Source organism: Mobula hypostoma, chromosome 2, assembly GCF_963921235.1.
Source record: "Mobula hypostoma chromosome 2, sMobHyp1.1, whole genome shotgun sequence".
Classification (NCBI taxonomy): domain Eukaryota; kingdom Metazoa; phylum Chordata; class Chondrichthyes; order Myliobatiformes; family Myliobatidae; genus Mobula; species Mobula hypostoma.
The window spans coordinates 228,771,063-228,796,613 of record NC_086098.1 but is presented as its reverse complement, the minus strand read 5'-3'; the positions used below and the strand labels follow the sequence as shown (position 1 = coordinate 228,796,613).

Genomic DNA, 25,551 nt, shown 5'->3' with positions numbered 1-25,551 from the left:
TAAAACCTGGTCGCTCTAAGCATGGTGTAGCGTCAAAACAACATAAAGTTGCCTGTGACTAAAGCTAGTTACAATCTCTCAATAATTCCTCCTTTAACCCCTCCCACTTCCTTCAAACAAATGATGGGCACTCACACATGGTTCCCAGTTATACCTGTCTTTTTGTCAGCTACATGGAACAGTCTATGTTCCAAGCCTATACTGCTATCACTCCCCAACTTTCTCCATGCGACTTCAACAACTGAATTGGTGTTGCTTCCTGCATCTATGCCAAGCTTGACGACTTCATCAACTATTTCTCTAACTTCCGCCCCGCTCTCAAATTTACCTGATCTATTTCTGACACCTCCCTCCCCTTTCTCAATCTCTCTATCTCTGGAGACAGTTTATCTGCTGATACCTTTTACAAACCCACTGATTCTCACAGCTACCTGCACTATACCTCTTCCCACCCCATCACCTGTAAAAATGCCACCCCCTTCTCTCAATTCCTCCATCTCTGCCGCATCTGCTCTCAGAATAAGGCTTTTCATTCCAGAACTAATCAGATATCCTCCTCCTTCAAACAAAGGAGCTTTCCTTCCTCCAGTATCAACATTGCCCTCACACACATCTCTTCCATTTCACGCATGTCTGCCGTCACCCCATCTAACCTGCTACCCCAATAGGGATAGGGTTCCTCTTGTCCTCACCTACCACCCTGCTAGCCTCCACATGCAGCACATAATTCTCCATAATTTCAGCCATCTCCAATGGAAACCCACCACCTAGCACATCTTTTCCTCCCCTACTTTCCACAGGGATCACTTCCTACATGAATCCCTTGTCTGTTCATCGCTCCCTATTGATCTCCTTCCTGGTGCTTACCCTTGCAAGTGGAACAAGCGCCACACCAGCTCCTACACCTCCTTCCTCACTACCGTTCAGGGCCGCAAACAGATCTTCCAGGTGAGGCAACACTTCACCTGTGAGTCTGTTGGGGGTCATCTACTATACCCAGTGCTCCCAAAGTGGCCTCCTGTAGATCGATGAGAACCAACATAGATTGGGAGGGAACTTTCACCAGCACCTAGGCTCCGTCCACCAGAAAGAGCAGGATCTCCTGGTGGCCACCCAAGTGAATTCTACTTCCCATTCAAACATGTCAGCCCATGGCCTCCTCTACTGCCGCAATGAAGTCACACTCAGGTTGGAGAAAGGACAAGGAAAGGAAATTGCCTTTTAAACTCACAAGAGAGCATAGGCCATCAACTTTTTGCTGTTGGTGTTTCTGTAGCAGGCAATTTCTTTTTTACGAGGTCAAGTTGCTAGCTCGACGCTCAACCCAGCACGGATGGAAAGTGTGCCAGGGGAGCCAACTGGGTTCGAACTCAGGAGCCTTCGCTCCGAAGCCCGGCACTGATGCCACTACGCCACCAGCCGGCTAGGTTGGAGGAGCAACACCTTATATTCCACCTGGGTAACTTCCAACCTGATGGCATGAACATCAACTTCTCAAACTTCCAGTAATTGCGTTCCTGCTCCTTCTCCATTCCCATTTCCCCCTCTCACTGTATCTCCTTACCTGTCCAATATCTCCTTCTAGTGCTCCTCCCCTTCCTTTTCTTCCATAGCTTTCTGTCCTCTCCTATCAGATTCCCCTTCTCCAGCTCTTTATCCCTTTCACCAATTGGTTTCCCAGCTCTTTACTTCAACCCCCCACTTCCCAGTTTCACCTATCACCTACTATCTTGTACTTCTTCCTCTCCTATTCCCACCTTCTTAAATCTTTTCCAGTGCCGATAAAGGCTCTCCGCCTGAAACATTAACTGCTTGCTCTTTTCCAGTACCGATGCTGCCTGGCCTACTGAGTTCCTCCATCATTTTGCATGTGCTATCTTGACTTCTGCAGATTTTTGCTTGCTAGTTAGAATCTGTTGGCAACAGTCTTCTAACCCAATTAAGTGGCATAGTGTCCCGAATAAACAAAGGGAATCCTGACAACTTTTTTGATTGTTAGTTACTGAATATATTTCTTATTGTAATTTTACAGTGTTTTTATGTATTTCACTGTACTGCTACCCCAAAACGAATTTAATGACATATGCCAGTGATAACAGAATTGATTCTGAAGAAAAAAATAATATTGAATTGAAGACTATGAAATAATATTGATTAACAAGAAATTTTTGGGACAATCTTGAATAATGAATGAATCTATCACACTTAATGGAAATTAATTACTTCAGGACAAAATTGTTCTGCACACACTATCCTTGAGTCAGAGTGCCCCCTTCCTGCTTATAAAGTGCAGTACACAAAGTTTCACAATAAAATAACTTTAAATGCTTCTGATACCAAAGATTTTATTGCTTTAAGAGGACATGAGTTCTCGTGAGTTTAAACACAGTATCACCTTCAACATTTCTAATTTTAACTAAAACTACAGAATGCATCAAGACCAATGCTAGAATGCATATATTCTTTAAACAAAAAATCTGAGTGTCAGAAAATTATTCCCATTGTGAAATCATTCAACACATCTAATTTTCAAGTTCAATTAGGATTTGAAACAACTGTTAAAAGAACAAAACCATTCTGTTTTTCTCCTGGCTTGGGAGTCAGTACACCTTCTTTCTTTTCCAATATTTTTATTAATTTACATAAAAGAATACAGAGCACAGGAAAAAAAAATCAATACATTATACTAAATCGCATATAAAGACTCCATACCCTATATTCATACAGGTTAATTAATTCGTAGCATTGAAATATAGTAATTTTATTATAAAAAAAATCTAACCCACTACCAAGACCAAAGCTGATTAGTAAAGAAAAAAAGGGGGGAAAAATCATTAGTCATCTTCTGTGCTTTAACAACAAATCAAAGGTTTTGAAAATAATTCAGAAAAGGTCCCCACTATGTTTGAAAGTCTTGACTAGATTCAGAGATTCAGCATCGAATCTTCTCTAAATTTAAACATGACATCACATCACGTAACCACTGGGCATGAACAGGAGAGGCCGCGTCTTTCCATTTAAGCAAGAGCGTCCTTCTGGCCATAAGAGAAATAAAAGCCAAAATGTGCAAATCAGATGACTCCAAAATAATATCCTTTCCTCCAGCAATACCAAATACAGAGTAGTGGGCACATGGCCAAGCGGTTAAGGCATTCGACTAGCGATCTGAAGGTTGTGAGTTCAAGCCCCAGCCGAGGCAGCGTGTTGTGTCTTTGAGCAAGGCACTGAATCACACAGTGCTCTGCGACGACACTAGTGTCAAGCTGTATGGGTCCTAATGCCCTTCCCTTGGACAACATCAGTGTCGTGGAGAGGGGAGACTTGCAGTATGGGCAACTGCTGATCTTCCATACAACCTTGCCCAGGCCTGCGCCCTGGAGAGTGAAGACTATCCAGGCACAGATCCATGGTCTCGCAAGACTAACAGATGCCATTAACTTTATCCAAATACAGGTTTCCCCCGCCATCCGAAGGTAGAGCGTTCGTATGAAATGGTTCGTAAGCTGGAATATCGTAAAGCAAAGAAGCAGTTACCATTAATTTATATGGGAAAATTTGTGAGTGTTCGCAGACCCAAAAATAACCTACCAAATCATGCCAAATAACACATTAAACCTAAAATAACAGTAACATATAGTAAAAGCAGGAATGATATGATGAATACACAGCCTATATAAAGTAGAAATACTTTTCTACAATCATTGCCTGCACTGTTCTCCATAGTGAAAATCTCACACAAGCGCCGTCGGCAAAAACATGGCGTAAGTGCTCTCGGCAGAAACACTCTCTCCAGTAACCTTTAAGCTATGAAGCTGCCAAATCATACCAAAAAACACCTAAAAATACACAGCCTATATAAAGTAGAAATAATGTATGTACTGTGTAGTATCACTTACGGGAATCGGGAAGACATTGAACACACTGATGATGGTGTGTTAGGCTGAGTCATCGGAGGTTGGGGTGGTGCAGTGGCCCCCACCCGTTGGGCAGCGAACCGATGCCGATCCGTGAAGCATGCAGGGGTACAGCGGTGGCAGGGACACACCCAGCACATTTTTAAGAAAAAAGCCTAAATAAACAAGCTAATTAATTAGGTGCCACCCGGCACGTAAATGTCTGCCCAGATCAGAGGCGACGCAATTGGCAATCGCCTCTGATCTGGGCTGACATTTACGTGCTGGGTGGCACCTAATTAATTAGCTTGTTTATTTCGGCTTTTTTTCTTAAAGATGTGCTGGGTAACTCCCGGCTACCACTGCATTCTTCGCGAATCGGTATCTGTCTACAGCCCGGGGGTTGGGGTGGTGGGACACTGGGATGTCATCTCGTCATCTGTTTCCATCAGGGCAGGCTGGTCATCTTCTTCTATGTCTGCCTGCCTCAATGTCGAAGGTCGAAGTTCGTCGTCTGCTGTGGCTGATGTGGAAGGCTTGCTTGACTGCTTTGCTTTGCGCATTTTTAGATCATACAGTTCTTTGTAAGCACTCAAACCATCCTGCAAGTATGCCCTAAACCGACGTACCCTTTCAAAATTAAAGTCGTACTTTATCATTGCAGCAAAAATCTCACGCAGTTGCTTCACATTCAGTTCCTAGACAACTTCACTTTCGGTCCGTTTGCTACTGCATTCACTTTCGATTGTTATCCTTTCCTCTTCCAATTGCATCAGCTCTTCATCTATCAGTTCTTGGTCATGGGATGCCAAAACCTTTTCAACATCATCTTCGTCAACTTCCACAAGCCAAACTCACTTTGTCCTTGCTTCGTTCACCACGATCGAAACGCTTAATTATGTCTAGTTTTACGTTAAGTGTAACACCCTTATGAGCTCTTTCGGGCTTCTCCGACACCTTAGAACTCATCTTGCTAATGGCTGCTCAATGCAACGTGTTTCAGCAATGCCGTTCCGAATCCGGGGCAGAGCGGCTGCTCGGGGCGCACGCTGCCTTTTATCGTGCGCTGATTTTTTATCGTGCGCTGCCTTTCTTCGTAACAGTGAAAACACCTTCTGAAAGTAAAAACAGGGTACTAATGTAGGTCTTTCGTAACAGTGAGGTTTCGTAAAGCGAACATTCAAAAAGCGGGGGACACCTGTGGTATCCTTTTTATGTGATTCAATAGGGTAAGAAAATTTTCCTTAAATAGACCCTTATAGCTTTTAGTGATTGTTACACCTAAGTAGGTAAATTGGTTTCTTACAATTTTAAAAGGAAGGTTAGAATTTGTTGGTATCAAATTGTTCAAAGGGAAAAGTTCACTTTTATGTAGGTTTAATTTATAACCTGATAACTGGCTAAAAGAGGAGATTAAAGAAAGCACATGGGGTAATGAAGTCTTAACATTAGAAATAAATAGCAGCAGATCATCAGCGTACAGAGAGACTTTATGAATAGTGTCGCTCCTTAAAATACCAGTGATATCATTAGATTCTCGAAAGGCAATAACTAAGGGTTCTAAGGCCAGATTGAAAAGCAAAGGGCTCAACGGACAGCCTTGTCTAGTGCCACGTTGACGCTTAAATGGTTTGGAATTATAAGAGTTAGTGATAACCCTAGCGGAAGGAGCTAAATAAAGTAATTTAATCCATTGAATGAAAACGGGCCCAAAATTGAATTTTTCTAAAGTTTTAAATAAATAATTCCATTCAACTCTGTCGAAAGCTTTCTCAGTATCTAGGGATACCACACATTCCGATATCATGTTAGAAGGAGAATAAATAACATTTAATAACTGGCGAATATTAAAGTGAGAAAATTGATTTTTAATAAATCCAATTTGGTTATCAAAAATGACAGATGGTAAAATATTTTCAATCCTATGGGCCAAAACTTTAGGTAGGATCTTAGTATCAACATTAAGTAAAGAAATTGGTCTATAAGAAGAGCATTCAGTTGGATTCTTATTCTTTTTAAGAATAAGTGAAATAGAAGCCACATAAAAAGACAGAGGGAGTCTGCCCGACTTAAATGAATCTGAAAAAACTGAACATAAATGAGGTATAAGAAGTGAGGAAAAGGTCTTGTAAAATTCTCCAGAAAATCCATCTGGACCCAGAGCTTTCCTCAAAGGTAATGAGCACACAGACTCAACAATTTCCTCAAAAGAAACAGGTTGTTCCAACAACTTTCTGTTATATAATATACGCCTTAAAGGCATCCCATCTGATAAGACTAGAAGTCTCCTCTAACGTATTCTCTTCAAAAAAAAAGTAATTTGTCTCTTCATAAACTTTAAAAAATCTTTATCAGATAACAAAGTTAGATTAAATCACCAAAATCTATTTGTTTGAAGACGACCAGGAAGATTTAAAGATAGAAACAAAGGAGCGTGATCTGAAACAGCAACCTCTTTACAGTCACAGGATCGAACTAATGGAATCATTTGGCTATCAATAAAAAAATAATCAATCCTGGAATATGTATGATGGACATGAGAGAAAAACGAATATTCCTTGTCTACTGGATGAAAAAAAAACTGCAAACATCAATAATACCACATTTCATTAAAAAAGATTTAATAAATACAGCTGATTTATTTGGTATCATTGGTTTAGAAGATGAACGATCTAAAACTGGATCTACGCAACAATTAAAGTCTCCATCCATCACCAATGAGTACAGACTTAGATCTGGCAAAAATGAAAAAAAAAACGCTTAAAGAAATCTGGGTCATCTATATTCGGAGCATACACATCGGCAAATACCATTAATTTGTTGTTCAGTTTCCCTGATACTATAACAAAACGCCCATTAGTATCAGAAATTTCTTTATGTTGAACAAAGGAAACTTTATTATCTATAAGGATCAAAACCCCTCTAGCTTTGGCCTGAAACGAGGAATGGAAATGAGACTCCCTCTATGAATTAAAAAGGCGTGAATTGTCACACTTATATACATGGGTTTCTTGAAGAGAAGCAATTGGTACCTTAAGTTTTTTAAATATAGGCAAATATCTTATTTCTTTTCACGGGGTGATTTAGCCCTTTCAAGTTAAAACTAAGCAAATTAATACTTTGATCCATTTTAAAACTATTTATAAGAAAGGTTAAAGTAGCAATCAGAAAAATGTATATTAAACCCAAATAATAAACCTTGAAATATATTAGCTAAGCAACAGAATTGACTAGATTCCCAAATCAGCTTCAAGAAAAAAACTCCCCATCCCCCTCCCTCCTCCCAAAGACAGAAAATCGGTCAAAGAACCACTATCTATCTCCCCTAAACACATTCCCTTAGAAAGTCTGTTGGAACCGCTTCAAAGAATTCAAGGTTATTTACTGTTCCAACCAAGACTAAATAATATACAGTGAAAAACAAGCTTAGACAGGTTTATCGAACAGAAATAGCAATTATTCATACTGAAAAATATTAAACAGTCATTTTTTAAAATGTGTAGTATTTCTGTGTTGGCAAGGTTTTTAATCTATTATGTATGTACACAGTCATTTTCTTGAGTCTAAAAATTCTTGTGCCTGCTCCTTCATATCAAACTATTTAAATGATCCATCTTCCATCGTAATTCTCAGTCGAGCCGGAGAACAAAGAGAGGGTTTAAAATTTTGGTTGTATAGCTCCGCCATAACTTTTTTTAAACTTAACACGTTCTGCCATAACTTCTGATAAAAAATCTTCAAAAATACAAATCTTTTGATCTTGGTAGTCAACCATACCTTTTCCACGGGCAGCAGGAATCAGACGATCCTTTATTTGAAATTCATGGAAACATATAAAGACTGATCTTGGTTTTGATTTTGAAGTCGATCCGTAGATAGGTGACCTGTGGGCACGATCAATCAAAGGCAGAGACTTTATAATATCAGGGAATAATTCTATCAAAAGGTTTGCAAAGAATTCTTTAGGATTATCTCCTTCCGTTTGCTCTTAAGTCCCAAGATTCGTCAGTTGTTCCTCCTACTTCTGTTTTCCAAATCAATAATCTTCTGTCTCATTATTTTATTGGACTTGGATTCTTTTTCATACAGCTTTTGCAAATCATCCATTCTCTCATCCAGTAAAGTAATAATATCTTCATGTTCCTTTATCTTCTTATCGTGCTTGGTTAGAATTTCTTGAATATCTTCTAGTTTCATACCGATTTGTTTAATTTCAGCGCTGATTTCTTTTCTGAACTGTTGAAACTCCTCAGTAAGCTTTTGAACTGAGCCCATAATAGCTTCCAAAGCTGCTTTAGTAGTCACAGAAATATAATAACCTGTCTAACTGTAGTATTTCAAAAGGTTGGAGAGAAAAGTAAGAAAATTACGAGCACCAGCAGAGAGCTGTTATTTCATCAGCGGCCAGCAGGCAAATTCCAGTACACCTTGAGAAATATTCTAGCCTACTGATTTTCACTCTCGTTAAGTTTCCCTCTTATAGGAAAGGGGCTAGTTCTTGCTGGTATATAGTCATAACTATTTGGTTATAAGAATTTACACAGCTGAATCCGATCTTGCTTTCATTCAAATTTGATGTATGTACTGCCACCTATGTTTAGGGTTACTGAATATTAAGTAGAAATGAAATGCCAACACTTTTCACTCTGATACTGAGATCAAATGTGGATTTTTTTTTTCCACCATTTGCTCAAACTTCAATTAACTAAAGTCAACCCTAGATCTTGTAGCTCTTGAATCAAAATGATACAGCTTACTTAATATTTTCCAGTTAAGTTATTGTAAATGCATAAGGAACATCCTTAAGAATAATCAGTAAGAGCAAGCCATCCTTCTTTACAGTTTGAGATTGGTCTGCATTTTGCTGGAGTAACAAATAGCATTGTTCACCTTTTATTACACTTTGACTGACACAAGCTTATGAATATGTACTTAAATGAGTACAGGTTTCCCCCGCCATCCGAAGGTAGAGTGTTCCTATGAAATGGTTCGTAAACTGGAAGGTCGTAAAGCAAAGAAGCAATTACCATTTATTTATATGGAAAAAATGTGAGCATTCGCAGACCCAAAAATAACCTACCAAATCATGCCAAATAACACATAAAACCTAAAATAACAGTAACATATACTAAAAGCAGGAATGATATGATAAATACCCAGCCTGTATAAAGTAGAATTACTTCTCTACAATTATTGCCTGCACTGTTCTCCATAGCGAAAATCTCACGCAAGCGTTCTCGGCAGAAATACGGCGCAAGCGCTCTCGGCAAAAACACGGCGCAAGTGCTGTCGGCAGAAGCACTCGGCGCAAGCACTCTCGGCAGTAGCACTCTCTCCAGTAACCTTTAAGCTATGATGCTGCCAAATCATACCAAATTACACATAAAAATGCACAGCCTATATTAAGTAGAAATAATGTATGTACAGTGTAGTATCACTTACGGGAATCGGGAAGACATCCAGCACAAGGATGATGGTGTGTTAGGCCAAGTCGGAGGCATTCGCCCCAACCCTCCAGGACACGGACCGATACATTGCCGCGAAGCATGCAGTGGTCCAGTGGTAGCCGGGACACACCCAGCACATCTTTAAGAAAAAAGCCTAAATAAACAAGCTAACTAATTAGGTGCCACCCGGCACGTAAATGTCGGTCCAGATCAGAGGCAACACAATCGGCAATCGCCTCTGATCTGCGCCGACATTTACGTGCCAGGCGGCACCTAATTAATTAGCTTGTTTATTTCGGCTTTTTTTCTTAAAGATGTGCTGGGTGCCACCCGGCTACCGCTGCATTCTCCGCGAATCGGTATCTGTCCGCGGCCCGGGGTTGGGGTGATGGGACACTGAGGTGTCATCTCGTCGTCTGTTTCCATCAGGACAGGCAGGTCATCTTCTTCTATGTCTGCCTGCCTCGATGTCGAAGGTCGAGGTTCGTCGTCTGCTGTGGCTGATTGGAAGGCTTGCTTGACTGCTTAGCCTCGCGCATTTTTCTATCATACAGTTCTTTGTAAGCACTCAAACCATCCTGCAAATATGCCCTAAACCGACGTACCCTTTCAAAATTAAAGTCGAACTTTATCATTGCAGCGAAAATCTCACGCAGTTGCTTCATGTTCAGTTCCTGGACGACTTCACTTTTGGTCCGTTTGCTACTGCATTCGGTTTTGATTGTTATCCTTTCCTCTTCCAATTGCATCAGCTCTTCTCTATCACTTCTTGGTCATGGGATGCCAAAACCTCTTCAACATCATCTTCGTCAACTTCCACAAGCGAAACTCACTTTGTCCTTACTTCGTTCACCACGATCGAAACGCTTAATTGTGTCTAGTTTACGCTAAGTGTAACACCCTTACGAGCTCTTTTAGGCTTTTCCGATACCTTAGAGCTCATCTTGCTAACGGCTGCTCACAGGCACGTGTTTAAGCAATGCCGGCTAGAATGCAGTTCCGGGGGAGGAGCTTGGCTGCTTGGGGCGCGCACTGCCTTTCTCGTAACAGTGAAAACACCTTCTGTTAGCAAAAACAGGGAACTAATGTAGGTCTTTCGTAACAGTGAGGTTTCGAAAAGCGAACGTTTGAAAAGCGGGGGACACCTGTAAACTTCAAAGTTGCTATCAGTAGTTTAGCAAAGATGTTGCAGATTGTAACATTGTAATTAAGGAATAACATGCATCAATTGACACCACCTGAGAACTTCACTTGGCAATAGATATTATGCCAGTTTTGACAAAGTACATTGAGAAAGGATCTAGTTCTTTCCCAGTGTATACAACGAATAAATTTCTCTCGGGCTTCCAGCCGGGTGTAGGTATAGATTATAACCGACGTTTTGATGACAATGCTGCCATCTTCATCTAGCAGAGTTTGTCATTAAAACGGTGATTATAACTAATACCTATACCCAGCTAGAAGCCCGAGAAGTGTTTATTTGTTAAAATACATTCAGCCTGTATGACTAAAGCAGAAGATTTTACTGGAAGAATCTGACCCAAAAAAAACTGTTTGTGAGACATCTAATAGCTGATACAGTGCCTTATAAAAGTATTCATCCTCCAACCTTTGGTTCACATAAATGAGTACTACAACCAGGGATTTTGATCAATTTAACTGAATATTTATTTGTGAACTGCATACTCCCTCCCCCCCCACAAAGTAGAACCCAAAAAAAACAGGGAAAATTGTAAAGCATGAAAAACTAAAAATTCAAAAACTGAATTGTCAGCTGTTCAAAAGTATTCATCCCCCTTTGCTCAGTACTTAGTAGAACCACCTCTCACAGCTATTACAACCAGTTGTTTTATTTTTGATAAGTCTCATGGCTTTGCACAACTTAATGGAGCAAGATTTGCCCATCCCTCCTTGCAAAATTGCTCAAGCTGTGCCAGCTTAGTTGGGGAAAGGCAGTACACAGCAATCTTGAGATTATGCCAGAGATGTTTGATTGCGTTAAGGTCAGGATTCTGACTGGGCCACTCAAGGACACAAGTTTTCTTCATTTGAAGCCACTCCATGGTTGCTCTGGCAGTGCAGTTTGGGCTGTTGTCCTGCTAAAAGACAAACTTCCTCACCGGTTTAAGCTTTCTGGCAAGAGTAGCAAGTTTTTATCCAGGATCTCTCAGTATTGAGCAGACTTCATCTTCCCATCAATCCTGATCAGATTTCCAGTCCCTGCTGCTGAAAAAAAAAACCCCATAGCACGATGCTACCTCCACCATACTTTACAGAAGGGATGATGTTACCTGGTTGATACACGGTATTAAGATTTACACCACACATACTACATAATGTTGAGGTCCAAAAAAATTTCACTTTAGTCTCATCTGACCACAAGACCTTCTTCCACATCTTCACAGCATCTTTTAGGTGATGCTTTGCAAAACCTTTACAGGCAAAGATGTGCTTTTTTTTAAGCCAGGAATTCTTTCCTGCCATTCTTCCATAATAATCCTTTTGTGCAAGGCCTTAGATAGTCGAGCCATGAACTTCATCTCCTGCTGCAGCCACTGACTTCTGCAGCTCACTCAGTGACTGTTGGCATCACAGTAGCCTCTCTTACAAGTGCTATTCATCTGTGGCGACTAAACTGAGGCCTAGGCAGTCTGGCTTTCATTTCGTATTTTTTCTACTTTTTCATGATAGACAGCACTGAGCTCAAAAGCATGCTGCCTGCCTTTGAGATGGTCTTGTATCCTTCCCCAGATTTGTGCTTCTCTATTATTATTTCCCTAACTTGTCTTGAATGCTCTTTTGGCCTCATTTTGGTTTGGTCTGTTGAAAATCACCATACTGTTGGACTTTACAGAGAGAGAGTGTATTTATTCAAGTGATCACCCAATTTTCTACATCAACAAATTGGATGATTTGGTAAGGTAATATACAGTATTGCACCCGAGGAAAGTTTGTGCAGTAATTACAAGGGAATGAATACTTATTCAGCCTCAATTTTTTTTTTAAATTTTAGTAAATTGTAGATATTTTGGAATTTTTCTTTTGATTTGACATGATGCATAATGTTTTATAGATTAGCTCAAAAAAATCCTACTTCAATACATTTTATATTTAGAAAATGAGACAGTAAAATGTGAAAATAGATGTGGGGCGGAATACTTTTTCAAGACACTGTAATAAATGGTTCATTGATTTTGAGATTTCTTAAATTATCAAGTCATTACAATGTGGAAAGACTTATAAAATACCTTTTGATGCATTTTCAATATCTTGTGAACTCAATGACTTCTTGCAATTTTTCAACATTATACAGCTTTGTCTTTGCATATTTAAATTACCCCTTAATTCAAAAATCTATTTTTCCTTAAACTTGTTAAGATCTCAAAAGATTTTATAAATTTCTCAGGACAAATAAACACATGGCTGCTAACTGAGGAACAGCTAAAATATATAATGAAGAGAACCCAGCTCATTAGGTGAAGTTCTAAATCAGTCATCAAATAATAAAGACTTAATCAATAGATTGATGCCGTGAAGGTGCAGGTTAGTATTTGAAACAATTTGCGATAAGTTAGCAGATATCAACTCGCATAATAATTGACATTTTACAAAAGGAACAAAGGGAGTTCCCACTTCTGTTCTCTCTTTAATACACCCTCATGGAAAGTAAAAGTACCTTTTTACATTTTTTTTTGAACGTGGGTGATACTATGCAGCAGCATTAATTTCCCAAAGTATTAATGTCCTCTGTAAACCAAGATCAGCTCAAGTGATGCCCTTAATTATTCAGGAACCTTTCCAGAATCAATATACATTGTTTGCAGTCTGTGCATAAATGCTTTGGAGACAAATGTAAGTGGTTTGATTAGTTAGCTTGCAGACAATACAGAACTTAGTGGATTTCTGGATGGCAAGAAAAGTTGTTTAAACGATACAGGGGAATATAGATCAGCTAGAAATTTGGATGGCAAAGTGCATTTAATCTGAACAAGCACGAGATGGCACACTTTAAGAGATCAATGCATGAGAGAAGTATTTATTAAATGACACAACCACCATGAACATTGATGTACAGAAGAATCTTCAGGTGCAAGTCCACAGCTACCTGAAAGTGACAAAATAAGTGAATAATGGGACTGAAGGGTATATCATGCTTGCCTTCATTGGTCAGAACATCGAATATGAAAGTTTGCAAAACACGTTGCAGCTCTGTAAAACTCTGGCTAGGTCACATTCGGAATATATTGTCCAGTTCTAGTTGTTGCATCATAGGAAGCATCATAGCTTTGAAGAGTGCACAGAAAGTTTTCACCAGGATGTTGCCTAGATTGGACTGTATTTATTACAAGGGTTGGATAAGCTTGAGTTGTTTTCAATGGAGTGTCAAGAGGTTGAGAACAAGACCTAATGGAAATATATAAAATTATGACTCATAGACAGGGTAGATAGTCAAAGTCTTCTTCACCGAGGAGGAGATGGGACTGAGAGGGAAAATACATCAGCCATAATCAAATGGTGGAGCATACTCAATGGGCCGAATTTATGGTCTTACGTCAAATACTAGAGGGCAAGATTTAAGGTGAGAGGGAAAAAGTTTAAATGAGATGTTCAAGACAAGTTTTGATATAACACAGAAAGTGGTAAATGTTTGGAATGTGGTGCCGGGGTTAGGTGGTAGGAACAAATGCAATAGCAACATTTAAGAGACAATTATAGACAGACAAATAAACAGGCAGTAACTAGAGGGATACAGACCAAATGCAGGGAGATAGGACCATGTGGGCACAGACATGATGGGATGGGCTAAAGAGCCTGTTCCATTCCATGTTCTATGATGGTCAGTATGAATAAGGTGAGGAGGAACTCTGGGATCCTGGATGGAGTCCATACAGTTACTTAAAGGTAGCAAGATAAGTAGAAGAGGCGGTTTAAACGCCATGTAGGATGCTCCTTTATTAACTGGGGCAGAGAAAATAAGAGGAAGAATATGTTGGAACTAAATTCAGTGTTTGTCTGGTCACAGATTTCTTATTGTGTACTATTCCTATCACAGAAATGATAAAATTACGCTGAGGATACATAAAAGGTTTACAAGGATGGTACCACCAGGACTGGAAATTTTATCTGTGAGGAAAGATTGAATAGACATTCGCTATTTTCCCTCTTGAACAGAGGAGGCTAATTGGTGACTCAACAAGGGTAAATAAAATTATAACAGAGATACGTGAAATATGAAGTACCAATTTCCCCAAGCTGAAACAACAGGAATTCTGCAGATGCTGGAAATTCAAGCAACACACATCAAAATTGCTGGTGAACGCAGCAGGCCAGGCAGCATCTCTAGGAAGAGGTACAGTTGACGTTTCAGGCCGAGACCCTTCGTCAGGACTAACTGAAGGAAGAGTTAGTAAGAGATTTGAAAGTGGGAGGGGGAGATCCAAAATGATAGGAGAAGACAGGAGGGGGAGGGATAGAGCCAAGAGCTGGACAGGTGATTGGCAAAGGGGATATGAGAGGATCATGGGACAGGAGGTCCGGGGAGAAAGACAAAGGTGGGAGGGGGAACCCAGAGGATGGGCAAGGGGTATAGTCAGAGGGACAGAGGGAGAAAAAGGAGAGTGAGAGAAACAATGTGTGTATAAAAATAAATAACGGATGGGGTACGAGGGGGAGGTGGGGCATTAGCGGAAGTTAGAGAAGTCAATGTTCATGCCATCGGGTTGGAGGCTACCCAGACGGAATATAAGGTGTTGTTCCTTCAACCTGAGTGTGGCTTCATCTTTACAGTAGAGGAGGCCATGGATAGACATGTCAGAATGGGAATGGGATGTGGAATTAAAATGTGTGGCCACTGGGAGATCCTGCTTTCTCTGGCGGACAGAGCGTAGGTGTTCAGCAAAGCGGTCTCCCAGTCTGCGTCGGGTCTCGCCAATATATAGAAGGCCACATCGGGAGCACCGGACGCAGTATATCACCCCAGCCGACTCACAGGTGAAGTGTTGCCTCACCTGGAAGGACTGTCTGGGGCACTGAATGGTGGTAAGGGAGGAAGTGTAAGGGCACGTGTAGCACTTGTTCCGCTTACAAGGATAAGTGCCAGGAAGGATATCAGTGGGGAGGGATGGGGGGGACGAATGGACAAGGGAGTCGCGTAGGGAGTGATCCCTGCGGAAAGCGGGGGGGGGGGGGAGATGTGCTTAGTGGTGGGATCCCGTTGGAGGTGGCAGAAGTTACGGAGAATAATATGTTGGACCCGGAGGCTGGTGGGGTGGTAGGTGAGGACCAGGGGAACCCTATTCCTAGTGGGGTGGCAGGAGGATGGAGTGAGAGCAGATGTACGTGAAATGGGGGAGATGCCTTTGAGAGCAGAGTTGATAGTGGAGGAAGGGAAGCCCCTTTCTTTAAAAAAGGAGGACATCTCCCTCATCCTGGAATGAAAAGCCTCATCCTAAGAGCAGATGCGGCGGAAACGGAGGAATTGCGAGAAGGGGATGCCAAGCTGAAGTGGTTTAAAGAACAGATTTGAACGAACTGATAGAAGGATCAGGACTAGGTAAAATAGGAGTTTGAAATTCACTGCCTGAAAGGGTAATACTAGCAGAAACTATCATCATCGAAGTGCTGGAAGGTACTTTTTTGCCCAATGAGTGCAGATCAATAGTTTATGTGGTTAATATTCTTTGACTGTATAAGATCCATATCCTATACTGATTTCATTATACATTCATAATTAAAGAATGTTACACAGGCTACTCTTTGTCCAAGAATAAAGACCTCTTGGATGAGGAATGTCTGTAAAACAAACATATATACTTTAACAACATTTGAACTTGTGCAAAACAGATATCTACTCTAACCGTGTACCTCAATAGGCATGGCACTCTTTGCTAGCATCCTCTCTGTATCCAGAATCTTGATGGATGCATCAGCAGAACCTGTAGCAATCAGCTGTCCATCTCGGCTGTAGGTGGCAACTCGACATGGCCCTTTGTGTGATGTCACATAGCATGTCTCATACTCAGCAGCCTCCGGGGACATGGTCTGAACATCAGCATCAAATTCCATATCAATACCTGTACCAGGAGCCACTGTATCTGAGCGTCCAATAGCATACTGAACAGTATTGTCATCATTCTCCATTCCTGCGAACAAAAACCGGATTAAAATACAAAAAAATCAATACAAAATCAAACCAAACCAGCCTTCTTCCAGGAGTACAGCAAGATCCACAGCCTGACATCACAATAGCAACAGCAATTTTCATTAATATTACTTGAAAATTTCCAAATCCTTAGAAGACCTAGTCTTTCATTCTCACTCCCACTCAACTCTTTTAAAAAAAACTAGCTATATATAATTTATTGAAAACTATATTTATTGTACAGGATGTATATTGAAGCATTGCAATGCTCCAAGAATGGCTTGAGACACCAATTTGTAAATAGAACTATGATGATATTGCAATGTCAAGCAAGATTAAAATTGTCAAGGATGAGAGCACAAAACAGGTGTTCAGCACCAACTGCCTGCATTTGAGTGGTCTCCCTCTCTTTTCGTTGCAGCCATTGGGTTAAGAGGTGCACGAGTCTTGGGCCACATGCCATCATGTTCAGGAGCAGTTGCTGCCCTGCAGCCATCGGGCTCCTGCATTGGGTTCACTTGACTCAGCGCTGAACTTATTTTCCGCAGCTGTGGACTCACTTTCAGGGAAAACGCAGTACACGCTCCCTGTGTTTTTGTTCACTTTTTTCCCCCCAATTCACACAATTTGATCAAGGCGCTTCAGTGCTGAAATGATTCTGCAGCTGTGGCCTGCAACCATCAGTACAGCGCTGAACTGCTTCTGTGGCTATGACCTGTAGCCATCGGGCTCCTGCAACTGCTTCACTCGCCTCATCACTGACCTAGCTCAGAGGCCATGGACACGCTTGGTTAATGTTCTATGTGTTATTTGTTTACTTTTTTATTGTTTGCACAACTTGTTCTTTTCTTGCACATTGGGTGTTTGATAGTCTCTGTTGTGTAGGTTTTTTTAAAATGGGTTATATTGTGTTTCTTTTTTTGTGACAGCCTCCAAGGTTGTATATAGTATACATACTATGATAATAAATATACTTTGATAATAAATGTACCTTGAACTTTGAAGCATTGAAGTGATCTTAAACTTTAACTGATTCCATAGATGCGATCTAATCTGCTGAGTGTTTCCAGCATTTAATTTTATCTTAAGATTTCCAGCATCAATTGTTATTTTGATTTTTTTTAACCAGATGGCTTGTTAACTCAAAAATCTTGATAGTCTCTCCAAAGTGTTGTTGATTTAAAAAAAATTAAGGTCATAAGCTTCTGCAATGTGAGAAGTTAAGGAAGTGTGACTGAGATGAATATTATAATTAGGCAATAACTTGCATTTGTGCAAAGCCTTTAACACAGGAAAAAAGCCCAGAAGCATTATCAAACAAAATCAAGCCACATAAACAGACATTTTAACAGAAGACCAACAAATTGGTTTGAAGGCTTACGAAGTGAATGACAGAATTACGGCTCAGGTTGTTGAGAATTCTAGAGTTGCAGGAGATTACAGAGGTAGGATGGCATACATCTACAGAAAAAAATACAAGAGGCTAGGCACCTTTATGCCTTTGAAATGTGTTCTACTTACGTTTGCTATTATTTCACTAACTTAACAAGTAGTTGAATCAAATATAGAAAAGGTGTTTCAGACTGACTTCCCCACTCTCATCATAATTTGACAAGCTGCAACATTTAGGTCCAGTAGCCCAGGTTACAAAACCTGATTTGGGATGAGGAGATGGGAAATCGACCACATTGCTTATCAGCTTCCAGAAGTGCATGAGGCTTGGTATTAGCTGTGACAGTATGAGGCTGGATGCCATCTGAAGTACTGTATTAATTCATTTTGGAAGGATTCACATACAGTATAAGCAAAATCATATGGGATGATTGGAGGAAATTGACTAAAAGCACCGTATAAAAATATTGACGAGTCTTTTAAAAATTGAGAAACCCAAGAGGTCAACTAGGAGTTGATGATAAATGCTATTGTTTGTAAGTATCTTTTTCAGTACTGCAACCTTGACTCTCAGGATTCATTAATATTAACCTTATTTATTAAAAGCACTGAAAAACTGCAAAGCTACAGAAAAAAAATGGTTGTCACAGATGTGTATCCTATTAGAAATGAAGCATTCAATATCTTAAGCATCAAACCAAAATGTCGATAATTCCCTTCCTTCCACAAATGCTGTACAAGCAGCTGAGTTCCTTCAGCTGTTTGTTTTCTTTAAACCAAGGTATGTTAGGAAAGAATACTCACAACATAAGTACTTCAAGATGGAAAATGGACTAGTTCAACTGGGAACCAGAGTCCTAAAACTAAAGAATGGATAAAAGTTGGCTATGGAGATCAGTTGGCTATAATAGACTTTGGAGCTTGATAGTGGAAAAACAATAGCTAGCATGTAGGAATGAATGCAGCAACTGCAACAGTCATTGATTCCATCTTTACCATGGGCATACAATCCTCCTACATCTCCATCCTACACCATGATAGACTAAGGATTCAGGGGAGAAGATTTAGGACGGAGATGAGGAGAAACTGTTTTGCCCCAGAGAGTGGTGAATCCATGGAATTCTCTGCCCAGGGAAGCAGTTGAGGCTTCTTAATTAAATATATTTAAGATACAGTTAGATAGATATTTACATAGTAGTGAAATTAAGGGTTATGGGGAAAAGGCAGGTAAATGGAGCTGAGTTTACAGACAGATCAGCCATGATCTTATTGAATGGCGGGGTAAGCTCAATGGGCCGGATGGCCTACTCCTGCTCCTACTTCTTATGTTCTTATGTATGTAAGGACCTTCATTCCTTCTGCAAAAGAGGCCCAAGTAGTTCCACTTCATTAAAATATACTTCCATGTGGCTCAACTTATCTTCACAGTGAATAACTTTGCCTTCAACATCATTAGCTTTTGCCAAATCAAAGGTGTAGTTATGGGAACCACATGGGTCCAAGCTAGAACTTACTTTTTGTGGGATAGTTGGCACAGTCCTTGCTTTAGTTTTTCTCTCTCCCCCACAATACACTGACAATTGTATTACTTTGTTTCCTGCACTCATACAGAACTCAAAAATATCCATTATTTCAATCATTTCAAGGAACAGTAAAGAGTTTAAGGCAGCAAATGGTATGTTAGCCTTCACAGCAGGGGAATCTGAATACAGCTACAATTATACAGGGCCTTAATGAGATAATACTTGGGAGTATTATGTGCAATTTGCTGTCCTTTCCTCAGAAAATATACATTTGTCTTACAGGGAGTACAGCAAAGATTCACCAAGTAGATTTTTGGGAGAGCAGAACTGTTCTACAAGAACACAGAACGTAGAACATTTTAGCACAGTATGGGTCCTTCTAGTCCTGGGCAAGACATAAAACTGCATCCAGGCGCAGGGGTCCACAAGGGCTACGAGGATGATGGAGTGCCTCTTAACCGTCGCTGGTACTCCCAGGTGTCCCTTGGGCAAGGACTAGCACCTGTAAGCTTCCCTTACCGGGGTTACAGTGAAGTCAATCCTCCAGCCTTTGGACAACATTTGGCGAGACTGAATCATTCTGCAATGGGAAAGGAGTCCGCCAAGACTACATCCTTTCTCCACACCTTTTTAACATCTACACTGAGATGATCAAGAGACTGGCAATTCCAGACAACCCTGGCTTTAAAATAGGAGCAAGAACCATCAGTAACTTGAGACAGGCGGATGACACAGCCCTGCTAGCCACAACAGAAGACGACCTACAAACACTACACAATAGTGTTGCAAAAGTCTGCTGAATTTGGATTGCTGATAAATGGACAAAAGACCAAAGTTATGGTGTTAAGCAAAACTGCAATTCAAGCTGACATCTACATCGGAAACGACAAGATCGAACAAGTGTCCTCCTTTATATACCTTGGTGCAGAACTAAATGATACAAACGAATGCAGCAAGGAAATAGGACGAAGGCTAGCAACAGCACGCACAAGCACTAACGAACTCTGGAACATCTGGAAAGACAGATCTATGAGCACAGACACCAAGATACACCTCCTCAAGAGTCTCGTCTGGCCAGTAACCCTATATGGCTGTGAAACATGGACCCTAAAAGCAGCTGATGAAAAGAAGTTGACAGCATTTGAGATGTGGACATACGGACGGATCCTCAGGGTGTCATACATTGAAAGGAGATCCAACGATTTCATCCTAGAAAAGAGTGGCACGAAACCAATACTTCCGGAAACCGTTGTCCAAAGGAAATGCTATTTTGAACACATCTCAAGAACTGATGACACACTGGAATGAACTATGCTTGAAGACAGAGTAGAAGAAAGCCACTCCCGGGGCAGACAGAGGACAACCTGGATCGACAACATCAAGAAGTGGAGCAGCATCACCGCCAGAGATGCAAGAGGTTTGACTGCCGACAGATCAAAGTGGAAGAAAATGGTTGCCGAGGCTCTGGCAGAGCACGGCACATGATGATGATGATGATGATGATGATGATGATGATGATGATGATGATGATGATGGGTCCTTCGGCCCATGATGTTGTACCGACCTATTAACCTACTCAAGATCAACCTAACTCTTCCCTCCTACACAGCCCTCCATTTTTCTATTATCCATATGCCTAAGAGATTCTTAAATGCCCCTAACTACCTTCACTCCAAAAAGAAAACTAATGCTCATATTACATGCTTTCTAATTCAAGCAGTATTGTGATAAATCTCCTCATAGGTATTTAAATATCAGTAATCTAGATTTGCATTCTTTGGAACTCTGAATATAAAATTCAATTAGAAAATGATAAGAAGTTCTAACAGGACTAGACATACTGGATGCGATAACGTTTCGCCACTTTCCCTTCACAAAGTCAAAGTCTCTGGTAATAAGAGACAAGACTTGGGACAGAAATAAGGGGAAATTTCTTCATTCAGAATGCTGAATGTGTGGAATTTGTTACCATAGGACCACAAAGACGAAATCACTGAACATTTTTAATGATAGATAAATATCTAGATACAAAAGCCATCAAAGGTTGTGGGGAGTGCTTAGGGATATAGAATTGAAGCCTAAATTCAACCACTGAATGGTGAAGCAGGCTCAAAGGACCAAATAGCCTTTTCCTGCTCCCATTTTATGTTTCCAAGACTAATTCCTAGAGCGAGTCATCTATCAGCTCTGACGATATTGGTAAGCAGCAAAAAGAAAAAAGTATACACAAGGTACCCACCAAGCTTGGCAAGATGTAGTAGTTGCTCAGAGGGTGAGCAAACTGATGGTGGCTTGATCTCATTGATAAGGTTTGATGCAATGTTCATGTACCCATCATAAAGCAGTTGGCCAATAATAAGTCGGTAAAGGTGTTGTCGATCCTTAAGAGTAACTTTGGGTCGATACATTTCTTGTGTCTCCCTTGCCTGCAATTATCCTAAAAGAACAAAAATAATGAAAAATTATGAAGTTATCAAGAGAGTACATCTGTTTCAAACAGCATATTAGTTTCAGCTTATCTTATACATTCATTTGCATACCAAATCTTCTCTCCAAGGATTCCCTTTTGCTAATACTGTAACTATGGAAGTATGGAACACTGTTTCCTTTAACTCAAAGTAAGTGATTTTTGCAAACCATGGAAAAGAATGAAATTGACCCTGTAAATTAATGGAAAGACTGGAATTCAGCAAATCGTTATTAACATAAAATGCTTTAATGTCAACTCACTCTTTGTTAATACAAATTTTTTTACTGGTGAGCATATGACATATACACAATATTCTAAACATTTAAAGATCATTACGTGTCCTGCCAAAGAACTTCAGCCCAAAATGTCAACTGTACTTTTTTCTATAGATGTTGCCCGACCTGCTAAGTTCCTCCAGCATTTTGTGTGTGTTGCTTGGATTTTCAGCATCTGCAGATTTTCTCTTCTTTGTGAAAGCTCATTACATACTATCTTAAGTATTGAGGGAGAAATGAAATATCAATGAAAAATGATCAGCAGCTTGGATTAACAGACAAGAAGCTAGCTGGAGGAACTTAGCAAGTCAGACAGTAACTATGGAGGGAAATGGATGGTTGCCACTTCAGGTTGAGACCCTTTGCCTGGACCAAGCAACTTGGGAGTTTGCAATTAAATTATAGGATTAATATAACTAAGTTATGAGTCCTGCCAATGGAAAATCTCAGCTGGTTTGGTACCCAATCATCTCAAATAATTACAGGGAGTGCAGCTCCTTTACATGGAATAATTCATCTCATTCAATAAAGTTCCAGATGATAACCCTGCATATATATTTCACCAAATGGAATCTATAATCCATTGTTCTTCTCTTACAACTTAGCTTGAAGAAATTTCCTAGAGTTACATTTTCCATATGGTTCAGATAACCTTTTACATTTATCAACCAGCCATAAAGACCAGCTTTTACATGTATCATTTAATCTTTTTGTGTTTAGTCCTCTCCTGCTTGTGATCAATTTTAAATAGACAAAGCATCCTACTTTTAAAAAGTATTTTCAAAGCAGCAAATCTACAGGGAGGGTGGAGAAGGGGATGTTTCTGACAGGGCAAAACCAGGGTGACTGTGACACTATATAAGCCTTCTCCCTGCAACTACCTTACAGAAAACAAAACTACACAGATGGGACTCAGCCATTAAAACTTGGTCAATCCAGCCAATTACTTGTGCATTGCTCTTACAGCCAATTATTTGTGCATTACTCTTATCTTCAGTGATGGGGGGAATTTGCTAACAATTCCACACTGAACATCTGCTTAGTGGCACTCAGCTGAAACAAAGAAGAAAACGAAACTTCATGGTAACGTTTGACCATATTTAACATCAAGGAACTTCAGCAAAATAAAACAGAAATTGGGAGTAAATGACGGGTAACACCCCTACCAGGACAATTGGGTTAACAGATGCCAGTCACCTCTACCTCACAGCAGTTCTTCAAGGCAACATCCAGGTTAAATCACTTTCAGCTGTTCCACAAATATCCTCCTTAATGAGTTAAGCAATAGTAAATGGGACCTGGTACAAATTCAGATATGTTCAATGTTTTAGTATATCCTGAGTTCAAGGATAATACCAAGATTTTGTCAGAAAATCATTAGAATACGCAAGTCTAGACATAATAAATATATGGTTGAGATTCTTCGTAGTTGATGAGAGATTACAGGGGAGACGCAATTGATGCAATGAAGTTGGCTGACCTCTATTCATGCACATCCTTTAAAATGTGCTATCTAGTCTCAATTGTGCTTCCTTGTTCTTTCTGACAAAATGTTTTAATTTCACATTTCTGTCTCACATCTAATTTGCCACTTGTCTACATATTCTACTAGTGTTTGGAGCATTTTACTATCCTGTTCATCACAATGTTGACATCATCTGCAAAATGGAATTCCACTCTACACACCTACATCCACTTTATTAATGCATTTGCGGAAGTGAAACTAGAGGATTTATACTATGAATGGTAAGAAATTCGGAAGTGTAATGGAACAGAGGGACCTAGAAGAAAGAGTGCATAGTTTGTTGGAAGTGTCATCACAGATAGACTGGAGTGGTGAAAAAGCTTTAACATACTGGCCTTCATCAATCCAGGCATACAGTGTAAGAGTTGGGAGCTTTTACAGTTATACAAATCATCGGTGAGGCCACGCTTGGGAATACTGTGCATAATTTTGGTCACACAGTTAGAAGAAAGACTTGATTAAATTGGAAAGAGTGCAGAAAAGATTTGAGGATGTGGCTAGGACTAAAGGGTCTGCTTTATAGGGAGAGGTTGGCTGAGAGACACAAGGTGAAAAGTAACAGTCTCTTCCTCGGGTTAGGGAGGTCCAAAACTTGGCTAAAGATTTAAAGGGTACTTGACGGGGAACTTTTTCACGCAGATGGTGAGGAGCTTACGGAATGAAATGCCAGAAGAAGTAGTTGAAGCAGGTACAATGTTATCATTTAAGAAGCACTTGGATAGGTAGATGAAAGTGAGAAGCATGGAGAAATATGTGCTGATGCAGAAAACTAAGACTAGCTAGGTAGGCATGTGGTCTCTCGTTGGACCAAAGGGCCTATATCATGCTGTATTGCTCTATGAATCAATTAGAAAAGTTAATAACTGCAGGAAATACAATTTTCTACCATCCCTGTATCAAAATCAATCATCAATCTTTTATCCATGCTGCCATTGACCCAATTATTGCTTAACTTTGATTTTTACTGGCCATTTTTTATATATCAAATAGTCAAATACATTCTGAAAATCTACACAGATGATATGTACTACATTCATCAAGATGTATGCCATCTTGGACAATGTCCCCCATCCACTACATAATGTACTGGTTGGGCACAGGAGTACATTCCGCCAGAGACTCATTCCACTGAGATGCAACACAGAGCGTCATAGGAAGTCATTCCTACCTGTGGCCATCAAACTTTACAACTCCTTCCTTGGAGGGTCAGACACCCTGAGCCAGTAAGCTGGTCCTGGACTTATTTCCTGGCATAATTTACATATTACTATTTAACTATTTATGGTTTTATTATTATTTAATTTATGGTGCAACTGTAACGAAAACCAATTTCCCCCAGGATCAATAAAGTATGACTATGACTTCCTTCCATCAGGTTTCTGCCATTAATAAAGGATTTTGTCATTTGTTCTATTAGAATCTATATTTGTTCTATTAGAATCTATATTTCCTGATATCCAATAGGTCTTCAGCAGCAACAATATAAGCTTAACGGCACAGGAAGATCTCAGGGGGTCAGCCCAAATGCCTGTTTAGCTCAAATTCAGCAACAGCACTGAATGAAACTGTAAAAAACAAACAAGTCCATGGATTTCTTGGTTCAGTTCCTTGTTATATTTGCTGCAAGAACTCTGCCCAAGTTGCACCAATCTGAAGGCAATCTTTGACCAGTGTCACATACTCAGCCAAACCTCAAACTCGGTTAGAGAAGATCAATTGAAGAAATGAGGGCAAAGGCCTCATCCCAACTCCATTGACTGGAATAATCATACACCTCAGATAAACAGCACTTGTCTAAGAAGATTTCATCGTTCAGCTCTCCATGACTATTCGCTTCCACATAGGACCCAAACATAACCAGGTCTAACAACAGCTGGGGTTCAGC

At 40.1% G+C, this 25,551-nt stretch overlaps 1 protein-coding gene across 5 annotated transcripts in view; it reads right to left on the bottom strand.

Annotated features, from left to right (window-relative positions):
• The window catches only part of cstf1 (cleavage stimulation factor, 3' pre-RNA, subunit 1), a 47,133-nt gene that overhangs the window by 20,361 nt on the left and 1,221 nt on the right, over positions 1-25,551 (bottom strand). For 4 of the 5 annotated variants that reach the window (XM_063031765.1, XM_063031750.1, XM_063031757.1 and 1 more), the window contains exons 2-3: positions 21,636-21,833; positions 16,205-16,482 (exon numbers count right to left, since the gene is read on the bottom strand). In XM_063031765.1, the coding sequence (XP_062887835.1) occupies positions 16,205-16,482; positions 21,636-21,804 (447 nt within the window). In that variant the 5' untranslated portion in view covers positions 21,805-21,833. Of the gene's footprint in view, positions 1-16,204; positions 16,483-21,635; positions 21,834-23,307; positions 23,425-25,551 lie in introns of those variants that run through there. The other variant, XM_063031782.1, reaches the window with a different exon arrangement.